At 45.3% G+C, this 11938-nt stretch overlaps 1 protein-coding gene across 1 annotated transcript in view; it reads left to right on the forward strand.

Moving 5' to 3' along the window:
• The window catches only part of LOC109319024 (lymphotactin-like), a 4282-nt gene extending 791 nt beyond the window's left edge, over positions 1–3491 (forward strand). Inside the window, 4 exon segments of the mRNA XM_019548541.1 lie at positions 267–386; positions 2357–2474; positions 3262–3336; positions 3338–3491. Of these exon segments, the coding sequence (XP_019404086.1) occupies positions 267–386; positions 2357–2474; positions 3262–3336; positions 3338–3401 (377 nt within the window). The 3' untranslated portion in view covers positions 3402–3491.
• Positions 3492–11938: the final 8447 nt, after the last annotated feature.

Genomic DNA, 11938 nt, shown 5'->3' on the forward strand with positions numbered 1-11938 from the left:
TGTAGACTGTAGAAAAGGAGTTTTCTTTGCAACCTGTAATAAAACTTGCTTGCAACATGTTAGCAGAAGCAACCAAAGACTTGGTCTGTGGCAGGAAAAAAAAGCCTGCAGAGAGGGGTTAGCAGGACAGGGGAGTTTTTTTCTTGCCTTTAAAAAAGAGTTTCTTTCTAAAAATTTCCACCTATACTCACCCCCACCAGGACACCCCTCTTGCTACATACAGGAAGTATGCTGACTACTGACATAATATATAATTTTGGGGACAGGGGGTTCAGATTATCACTTTCTCCTCTGTCACAGAGTGAAGTATTCAACAACGAAGCTCTACAACTTGGCTATCCTGGTCATTTTTTGCCCTGGCATCTTCACCATGCACATAGCAAGAGGTAAGTTTCATCTCCATAGGAATGTAAGACTTGCCAAATGATATCAAGACTGGGGTTTGTCTAATTCAGTGTCCTTTCTCAGGGAGTGACCAATACTGGTTACTTAAGAGGAATCTGTGAGAAATTACATAATGAAATGATCTGTTAATTGGGGGTGTTTCTTAACCCCTATCAGTTTGTGGCTGGCTTAGGCCTTGAAGCTGGAGGACTTTCTTTTTCCTAGAAAACTTTATTGGTATCTAGTATTGTCCTGGATGCTCCCACTCACCATGTCAATGTTTAGCATATCTGCTGTGACAATGAGTTCCACAGGTCAGTTGTGTCAGTTGTGTGTAAACAGCCTGTTCTTCACCTAGTTTCAGGGGCATTGCCTTTCAGTGTTGGTTGTTCCTTTGTTCAGACATCAGGAAAAGTGCTAAATAATGCTAACAGCTCCTGTTTTATATTCCCTAAATTACTATGATATTGTGTCCTTATTATATATGTTGATATATATTGGCTTATTACATACATATATAGCTTATCACTTGTTATTTGTCTCCTCTCTAACCTGTCTAGTCTTACTCTTTTTAATTGCATTCTGTAAGGAAGGTCTTTCAAGCCTCTAAGGAATTTATTTTCCCCTGTATTTTTACTAAATCTGTTTGCAAATGGTTGACTCAAAAGGAAGACTTTCAAGAATAAGGCTTGTCATAGATTTACACAATGGCATCGGTGCTTTTAGTTTTGTTCAGAATTCCTTTCTTAATACAGTTTAAGGTCTAATTAAAGGTGTTTTTATGATGGTAACTTCGTATTGAGCATAGGTTTTATATAAGATCTAATAATATTAGACCTATTAACTGCAAGCAACTTACAGACCATGTGGCATTTGTAAAAGACCACGCTTGTAGAAAAACCACACACGCGCGCGCACATGTATACCAATATACACAGATTCAGACAAGCACAAGCCCAAAAATCATATGCCCAAAGCTCTTATACTCAGCCACATATAAAATGACAACAATAAACAAAGAGGAGCACAGGATCACAAACTTCTGGGGAGTAATAGCCCAACACTACCCCCTTCTCCCCTCTCCCCTGCCAACAAAATAACATATCTGCAATACAGACTGAGCCTGGTCACTATGATGCTTATTGCTACTGTTTTGCAATGAAAACTGATGTGACAAGAGCTCCTTTGCATTACAGTGGTCCAGTTGTCCATCCTGCAGTCTGGGATTGGGAAAATCACTCCTTTACAGAAGGTCTTCCCTGCCCTGTAATGTTCCCATGGGTGAAACACTGTATAGAAAGGCAGTGCAAGGCAGGATGGTGTGAGGATACCATGCGGCATTTTTGTCATCTAAAGAAAGGGAATTGCAGGGTGGATGGTAAACTTACCATGTAGACCAAAACAAGATCTGAGGATGGAGGGAGGGAGGAGGGGACCAGGTGCTTTTAAAGGGCTTTCCAAGGGCAAGTGAATAGACAAGAAGAAGAGGAGAGATGTTTCCCAGGGAAGCTCCCTCCCATTTTTAATTACATTGAATTTAACTATAATTTAAATGTTTTGCAAGTCATATGCAACCTATTCTCTTCAGCTGAGACAAAACTAAGCTGCTGTTTGGAACCCATTGGTGGTTTAACATTATGGCAATGAGTTTATGTGGTTGTTTTTTACAGTGTGAGGACTAGTGTGTCCAACTAAAAAGCCTTTAAGGGAGGGAGAATAGAATTGTTTTTATGCAGTTGAATTTGCCCAGGATACCTACTCTTACAAAAAGTAACTTGGGTTATTCAAGGATCTCATATGATTAGAATTTTGGCTCTTGTCTCATTAGAATGATGCATGTATGACAGGCTTAACTAACGCAACCCAGTACATAAGAGTAGAAATACCTGGGTTGTAATTTAGCAAGCCACTTGCTATAAAGAACCACTATTCATTTAGTACTACTGGTAATTTACCATCTTTTTTATGTTAGGAAATGTAGTAAGTCAAATTATAAGAAAGGGTTCCTGCATAGACCTATCAACAAAGGAGCTAGACGTAAGAGGGTTTGCCAATTACGAAACGCAAAACATAGCAGTAAAAGCTGTGATGTAAGTATGTGGTCCAGTTTTCATCTGCTAACTCATCTAGATATATACTCTGTCCTCCCCATTAGGAGAAGAAAGTCAATAAAACTCTCTCAGAAGAAGCATATGGGCTTTACAGCTGAACAAGCATGCTTACTTGAGAGCTTTTCTTGATATCTCACATTAAAGCTTCATCGGGCAATATCAAAGTATGTGGAGTACTGGTGCTGTATTAAACAGAAAAATGTTTTGTTCTAAAAACTGGAAAGAAATGTCATAAAGCAAAAAGTGTTTCAAGTGCCATAGATGAGTAAAACCTTGCAGATTACCAATCAGTGCATTGGGCTGAGGTACGCAAGAGAATTTGTGGAAGAGGTAGGAGTAATCAAACTCCTATAGGATGTGATCAGGCCCTCAATCTCATGAGAATTTATTGCATCCAAATGAGATTTGGTCCTTGTGCAATAAATGTGGGGCCCTATTTTCAAATAAGCTCCACATGCTAGTTATGCTTAGCTTTTTCAGAATATCTAACAGTAAAGTGTATGCATAGATTGCAACACATAGAAATACACATTATTTATACACACACCCCATCTATAAGTACAGTTGATGTCCATTCACTAAATTGCAAAACCAACTTACAACTGGCTTTTTGGCAATTACTGATGTAACCACCCCAAACTTAAACCAGTACAAGTTTTTGTCACATCACATCCTCACCTATTCCACATAGAAACATGTACACATGGTCCTGTCTTGGAAACAAGAGGTCTAGTGTCTCTCTTCCTTCCCTCTTCTTTCCTTTCAGGTTCATCACCAAAGCAGGTATTAAGATCTGTGTAGATTCCAATCTCAAATGGGTGAAGCAAGTCATAAAATATTTGTATAAAAAAACACGCCATCGGAAGATCTGCCAAGCCCAAGCCCAAGCCCAAGCCATCTAACTAAAGGGAGATGCCACTGAAACCATGAATAATTGTTGGTTGCTCCTGTTAGCAACTCCTACTTGGTAACTGACAATAAGGTCTCTGAACTAACACAGGCTCATCAGAACTCATTCATCGTCATTTTGCAGCTGGACTCTTCTACACTGTTCTCAGATTTACTTATTGCAAAGTTTGTTCATTATTATTTATAATTGTGTTTGGGTAGTTTTGTCTCAGAATGGTGGACTATAGACTGCCCTTTTATATACTAACAAGGTTTCTGTCAAAGAATGATGATAGAAGTCTTTATTTATAAGAGGGAAGGAAAACATGCAGGGTATGTCACTCACCTGCGCTGGGCTCCTCGCCCCGCACGACACTGCCCCACTGGGCTCGGGGTCTATACAACCCCAAAACACAGCACCCTCTCTGGCACCAGGAACCCCCACACTACTGGGGAGCTTCCATGAGGCCTCCTCCAACCCCTACAGCCTCACCCGGTCCTCCGGTGTAACAATAACCAAAACCATAAGCCAATCAGCTGTAACACAAACTCTAGCCTCCTGGCTTAAAACGTAAACCCTAAGCCCACTGGCTCAGCATTATTTCCATCCCTGCCAGGGCTCCTCTGCCTGGTATCCTCACCTATACGATGCTCAGGCCCTTGGGCTCCTCAACTCAGCCTACTCCCAGCCGAGCTCTCTCTTCCTCGGCTGCCAGAGAGGAACTGCCTGCTTGGCCTCAGCCTAGGCTGTTTATATAGGCCAGGCCCTGCCCCCTTCCAGTCAGCTGACCTCAGTGGTTGCCCCGGCAACCCACACCTGTCCTTTAGGAGCAGGCACTTCAGTGCCCTGCGACACATGATAATTTTCATCATTAATTTTTTTTTCTTTAGGTTATGATCATAATTGTTCTTTTTATTAGGCAAGAGGGCACCCACCTCCTGGACACAGACACCAAGTATGCAGGGGACCCCATAGCTTGGGGCAGGCACCCAAGGAAAGCAGGTAGACACCCAAGTGAGGAAGTCCAAGAGGCAGGCCTGGAAGGGTGACACAGCATACTTCAAGTTCACAGGCATTTCTTACCAAGGACCTAATTGGGCACTTTGTCTTCACAAGATACTAAAGAGCACAATAATTCTTACTATTAGACAAGAGGGCACCCACCCCTGGATACAGGCAGGGGACCTCATAGCTTTGGCTGGCACCCAGGGAAGGCAGGCAGGCACCCAAGGGAGGTGGCAGAAGTAGGCTGAGTATGAAGAGGCAAGTGTGGCAAAACCAAGGAAACATGGAGAACACCACTTCCGGAGTAGCTGTCTCTTTAAGGTAGAAATGTTGAGAGAGAAGAGGAGCGGTGGGTAAAGAGAGTATCAGGAGATAAAAGAAATAGAAATGGTGCCTGCTGGGGTGAAAGAGACACCAGAAGATCCTTTCTACAAATGGTAGAAAAATTAGTTGAGCTTGTTTGTGTCCAGTTCAAACAAAGAAGAAATTACGTATCCTGGGAAAGACTCTGAGTGGCATGAGAATGTTAGTTGCAGCAGCGGTGATCAAAAAGGGAGACAATTATCTTGAAGGGTACCCGTAAAAGAAAAAAAGAAAAAAAATTATATCTACACACACACACACACACACACACACAGAGAGAGATATATATATATATATATATAGGGTTTCTTTGTTTTATATATATATATAGGGTTTCTTTGTTTGTGTTGGGATTTTTTCTTGAAGTTACTCAGATTTCAAGGAATTTCATGTAAAGGGGGGTCTGAGTGACGATTCCTCCAACACCATAAGGAAGCAGATTCACTTGGGGAGATCTGAAAAGATAAGACCTCTCTTAACGTCAGAGTGCACTAAGAGAAGTAAAGAAAAGAAAAAAAGAATTTCATGGATGCTAGCAGTCATTAAGTTTCAGTTATGTGCCCGACGGGCCTTCTTGTGTCATTCCTGGGAGCTCTGTCCTCCTGGTTGTTGGTTACTCCCCGTCTGGACCTGTTTGTCACTGTGGGTGTTCGTTCTCCCTTGTTGCCAACCCCGTGCTTGCCTGCCATGACTTGCTGTTTCCCCAGTGGGCGGGGCTAGTTCACAGGTCCCTCGGTGGCCCGGGCTTGGCCCGCCGGTTGTACATGGGGCTCCGCCACCCCTACACCTTGGCCTCACGCCACCTATGGGCTCCACTTTCCCATGCCTGCTCCGTGCAGCTTCTGCAGGCTTCCAACATGTCCTTCGTACTCGATCCCACCCTCCGTGGGATACCCTTCCTCGATATTAGCCCCTTCACCGTAACCTACACTGGTGCCTCAGTCGTACCATCTATATACCCCGTCCCACAAGCCCTTCACCCAGTGAGACACTCCCCACTAGGAGTCACTGATATTCTCACTGTCTCGCTGACCCTCCACCAGATCCCTCTTAACCCCAATGGGGTGGGGAAGGGATTCCCCTTAGCTGCTCTCTGGCTGCCCCACTCTGATTCCTTTAACAGGTGTCCGCTGATCTTGGCAGCGATCCTGCCCCGATCTCCCTCCAGCCAGGTGATCCGCGATCCTGCACCCCTCTTCAGTGTGGCTCGCACCCACCGTCCCGGAACTTACTTCAGGGTCCTCCAAATCCTCCTGGGCCGTCCCGATCTCTAGCAGCTCACCTGATCCACCACTCCTGGGATGATCTGCCAGCATCCCTGCTGTCGGGTTTCTCAGAGGGGTTGCTGCTCCCTCTGGCACACCAGCTCGACATTGTCTGTCCCAGGGATCCCCCACCATCGCTGGCCCTAATCGTTGCTTTATCCCTGAGCTATTCACTGCCTCCAGAGCAGCGGCTGCCATTTTTAAATCCCCCAGCCGGCATCCGACTCTGCCGTCAGCTGCTGGCTGCAGCTGTACAATGATGCAGCTAACGAGCCGCGTGGGTTCTCCCTCCAGCTCGGCGTCTCTCCTGTCCTGGGCTTCAAGTAAGTGTCTCCTGTTGCCTTGGGCCCTGGGACAAGGTAATTCATGTTATACCTGATAAAGAGTGAAGTAGTACAGCTGAAGAGTTACCAAGTTAAAAATTTAAGAGATACTGGAAAGGCATATAATTGCCATATTCTGTCTGACTGTGTGTAATTAAAAAAAATATAAAAAGAAAAATAAAGGAAAGTTGATTAACCTTAATTAAACTGTGATTTGATCTCTAATTTTAAGTTCAGGTATCGTCAAGAGGAGATTGATGTGATGACTTAGCAAGTCCATATGTGAGTTGCCGTTGTATGAGTGCGGTAAAAAAAAAAGTAAGTAACACCTTCCAACCAATGACATCTAAAAAAAAATATCCAAGACATGGCAGGAGAGAGAATTGGATTATACAGCAAAGTCTCAAACAGTGGAAGTCACAGGAAAGGGTCTAATAAGTAAAAAAAACCCAACAAATACCACAGTGGTGCATTGGCTGGGAATCTGACAAAGGCCTGATTAATAGATCATGTGGAGAGGCAAACAGGTACCATGTGGTGTCTGGAACTCCTCCAACAAACCTTATATTTGGTGAGCCAGCTACTACAGCAACAACAAGTAGCTCGACAAATTGTACTCGATGAAAAATTGCTCCAGCAACAAGCATGGGCTCAACAGAATTAAATTGAATTAAAAGTTCCCGACTCCTTAAGATGATCCAGAACCTTTTCTGGAGAATTTTGAGTGAGCAGGATTGGCTTCTGGCTCAGATCAAAGCAGATGCGCTGGCCAGTTAGGTGTACTCTTGATAAGAAGAGCATAAGTTACATATTGAACTATGTTGTGGGGTGAAGCAGTAGATTATGATAAAATAAAAAAGGAGATTCTGTATTGTTTGGACATCAATCCAGAAAGGTATTGCCGAGCCTTCTGAATGAAAAAGAAGAGGGAAGAGAAATCTCCACAAATCCTGCTTCAGCAATTGGCTGACCTGTTAGAAAAGTGGTTGAAGCCACATGAAGTATCTAAAGTTGAGCTGTGCGATCAGATCTTATTAGAGCAGTTCTTAGTAAACCTGGATGGAAGTGCCCAATTTTGGGTTCAGTGTCATCATCCAAGCTGTCTGCAGAAGCTCTGCGAGTAGCAGAAGATTTTGATCGTGCACTAACAGAAGGCAACAGAGAGAGAGCTCCAAAGACTGGACCGAATCACATATCATGAGAGAATGAGCATAAAGAAACTCGGGAAGGGAGACAATCGACTACTGTGTGTTTCTGGTGTGGACAGATAGGACACATGGCAAGGGAGTGTAAATGCACTCCACACCTGACTCAATGGCCAGATGCAAAGAAATAAGCTGAGTAAAAATGGACAAGTAGAAATGATGGACTGCAGCATTGGGAAAGCAGGCTGGGAAATGTCCAAGGATAAACCTATTGTTTGGGCATGTGTCAAGGGAAAGAATATAGAAACCATAGTCAACACCGGCTGTGCTCAGACCCTGATTAGAGCGGATCTGCCTCCTCGAAATTGGGCATCAAATGCAGATGCAGTAAAGATGATCTGTATGCATGAACAGCCATTGGTGTCCCCGCGGAAAAAATATTTGGTAGAAATATTAGACCATGCAAGACAGATGCCAGTGGGCTTACCTGAGGATCTACGCTACCAGATGATATTGGGCAGAGATTGGAAAGAGATTTATAATGTATTAGACACAGTGAGAAGACAGGAAGAAAAGCGAGAGGGTTTATCTGGAGAAGATGCCAAAGTTTCTCCAGAAATTGATGGACTGGATCTAGAAAGTTTATCAAGAAGCTCCTACTTTCAAGAAGCTCAACAAGGAGAAGACCTATTCTGATCTATCATCAAGACTGAGCTGGCCAAGCAAGATTGTGGCAGGGCACTGTTGGCGCCTGCTACTTTAAGACCTAGGCCAAGCAGCCAGCAGGTGCCTGATTGCGGCAGCCATTTTAGATTTAGGGCTGCCTATATAACTGCTGGCAGGGGAGGCAGCAACATCGCCTGGCTGAAAAGCTTCACGTTTCATACTTTCATAGTTTCATAGTTGGTAGGGTTGGAAGGGACCTGAGCAGATCGTCAAGTCAGACCCCCTGCTGTGGCAGGAAAGAGTACTGGGGTCAAATGAAGGCCATCAGGTTGGTTTGACAGAACCTGCCTCTAATGAACCCATGTTGGCCTGTTGGGGCTCTCAGTGGTGTGCGAGCCCCCAGGAAATGCCAGGCCATTGATCACCCCAGTGAAAGGCAGATAGGGGTGCCTTAACCCTAGCCCTCACCTTTGGGTAGGTTTTGCATAACACCAGAGGTAGTTGGGGCCAGGTATGCCTGAGACATATGGTATGCCAGAGGTAGTTGTGGCTGCCTGAGACCTGCAGAGCGCAGGACCCCTAGGAGGGAGAGTGGTGGCCAGGCATGGCTGAAGGCAACTGAGCCCTGTGGGGTGCAAGACCCTGTAAAAAAGTAGTTGGGGCCAGGCACAGTTATGGCCACCTGAGCCCACCGGCGAGGAAACCCCATGGCCCCAAATGAGGGGGCGGTGTGGAGTCCCAAGTGAGGCGGCGGAGATCTGGAGCCCCAAGTGAAGGGGGCAGAGTTGAGGAGCCCCAGTGAGGGGGGTGGCCCCCATGTGAAGAGAGTAGGCCAAAGTAGGTCTTTGGATGCCTGAGGCTATAATTTGGGCCAGAGGCTGAGTAAAGGGGGCTCAGCCCAAGAGACAGCGGAAGTAAAAGAAAAAAAAAGAGTAAGTAACACCTCCCGACTAATAACATCTAAAAAAAATATAACCGAGACGTGGCAGGAAAGAGAGTCGCACTATACCGCAAAGTCTCAAATAGTGGCGATCACAGGAAAGGGACTAATAATTTAAAAACAAAAAAAAAGCACCACACTGAGGTTTTACAAAGTGCTTCCATGCAGGAAAGGGGAGATTGTTTATTGGCAGGGAAGGCAGGGCCTGAAGCCCCTTTTTGTCCCTGTGTAGAAAGTATTTACCTGGCTGGAGGAGAAGACAATTTTTTTTCTCCAATCAGAAGCTAAAAATGAGCACAATCATTCTTATTATTAGGCAAGAGGGAACCCATTTCCTGGACACAGACACCGAATAGGGAGGGGACCCCATAGCTTGGGGCAGACACCCAAGGAAGGCAGATACCTAGGGACAGGCAGGCAGGAAACAGAGGCTTGAAGCCCCTTTTTGTCCCTGTTTAGAAAGTGCTGATAGTGTGCACGTTGTCATCAACAAGGTGCATTTCCTCTCTGAAGGTTACAAAAATAATAATTTAAATAAAATATGTGTAGGTTATCTCAAAAGGAAAGGAAAAGAAAGGGCAAGCTCAGAAAGTATCAGAAGTGCAGAATAAAACCTCTACAAATGAAGGCAGGGCTTGGAGCCCCTTTTTGTCTGTGCTAAGAAATAATTTACCTCGAGGAGAAGAGGGGGTTTATTTTTCAATCACCTCAGGCGCTCTTTGGAGAAAGGCTGGCTGAAACCATTATCAGCATTATCATTATCATCATCATCATCATTATTCTATTGTTTTGTCATTATTGTTAATGAAGTAATAATAATTATTTCAGGCAGGCAGAGAAGCCAATAGAGATAGGGACCTGGCAGACAGACACTGCGAACATTGCCACTCTTGTGAGGCAGCAGATGTTAGCAACTGGGTTTTTTTGTTTTTGTTTTTTTTTATGTCCTCTGGTCCTGTTTGGAATTCTAACCTCCAGAAAGGCTTTCAATGGACCTTTTATAGGTCACTGGCAGAATAATATTGACCTGTTAACAGTGTAACATTCATACTTTATCATACTCACTATCATTGTATTGTACTTTATCATCGTACTTTATCATTTGATAGTAATTTATCATTGACATTAATCATTATCATGATGCAACCCCCCCTCCCAGTCATTAACATGCATCTACAGTGCATATTTTTTCTGCCATAGACATAGCTTTAAATGTTTTTTTTTTTTACATACCTCAAGGTACCAGGTGTGGCCTGTGAATGCTGAGATGGTGGGGCAGATGGGGTAATCTGACAGCAGCACAGGGGGCCCCCTGTGTGCTCGGAGGTGGACGCAAAAGTGAACCAGAAGTACTTCTGGTCCACTTCTGGGTCCACTGCCCAGCACGCAGGGGACGTCCCCCCGTGCCTCCCCAGCTCATTAACTGGCCACAGGGGAATCCCAGGGGCCCCCCAGACCCAGGAGGCACCAGTTGCTGAGCTGGGAAGGAGGAGGGAGGGTCCCCCACGCACTCTGCGGCGGACCCGGAAGTGGACCAGAAGCGCTTTGGGGCCACTTCTGCGTCCGCCACCAAGTACAATGGGGACCCTCCCATCCTCCCATGGGCTGCTCCATCTGCCCCAGCACTGCAGCATTCACAAGATCCCTGGTACCTTGAGTTATGTAGAAAAAACATTTAAAGCTGTGTCTGTGTCTGAATCATCGATCTCTCCGAATCAATTCGGAGGGTTCCGATTCGATTTGGAGAAATTAAAGGGTCTCCTGATTCAATTCAGAATCAGAGATTCAGCTGCTGAATTGGGCTGAATCTCTACTGAATCAAATCAGCTACTGAAGCTTCACACAGCCCTAGTGAACACTGTATACCAGCAAGCAGAAAGAGCTTCTGTGCTATGTGTTGCCTTTCACCTTCCTGCACGACAATCAAATCCCCCCACCCTAGTTAGTTGAAAGTTGGAGTAAACAATGCCACCTTCCTCCACATATTATATCACTTGTCTGCATTTTTGCATCTGTCACACCCCCCCACCCCACACTCCCACTGGGGCCCAGCCTAGTCTCAGGTGTCAATTACCAATGGCTAGAGGTCCAGAGTTTTTTTTCTGGTTTTCATGCTGTTTTTATTCCGTATGCTGGCTTGAATTGCTCAAGGAAGGTTACCCCATAATCAGACTCATGGCAACAGGGAGCCTGAAATCTGCAAATTGTCCTTCCCCCTCCCCATCCTCCCCTCCCATGAATGACATGTGCCCCCAGCAGCTGGGGGGAGGGCACAGCAGCAGCAGGAGTGTGGCAGCAGTAAGCTGGGAGCTCCCACATATGCTGCCGTGGGAGGGCGATGTGGCAGTGGTGGGGGTGGTGAGCACTGACCAATGGTTGGTAACCACCCACATATGCCACCAGTAGTGTTGGCGGTGGCCAGCGGCAATTGCTGACTTCCCACAGATGCTGCTGGTGGTGTCAGCAGCAGGGGTGGTAAGCAGCAACCACCTGCAGGCACCGCTGACAGTGTCAGTGGCACTTTTTCATAGAGGGTGCACTACCACTCTCAGGGAGTGCACTCGTGGGCACCCCTTATGCATTGCCAGTGTCCCCTCCCCTTCGGTGGTAAATTTATCAATTGGTGCAGACATGCTGGCACCATCCTGGCAAATTTCTTTGCAGAGGAGGACCAAAAGGTGTTGTAGGTAACTGGTGGGTGTAAATATCTTATAGTTTTTAGCAAAGACTGCTGCGTGGCACTCTCACATTTATGTAACCTTGAAGTCGACTGTTAATCAAAATGAACGCTTTGTACTTTTCTCCACTGACATTAAGCTACACATGTGCATTCTGTAAATTTCATTT

Source organism: Crocodylus porosus, unplaced genomic scaffold (assembly GCF_001723895.1).
Source record: "Crocodylus porosus isolate Cpor-Errol unplaced genomic scaffold, CroPor_comp1, whole genome shotgun sequence".
Classification (NCBI taxonomy): Eukaryota; Metazoa; Chordata; order Crocodylia; family Crocodylidae; genus Crocodylus; species Crocodylus porosus.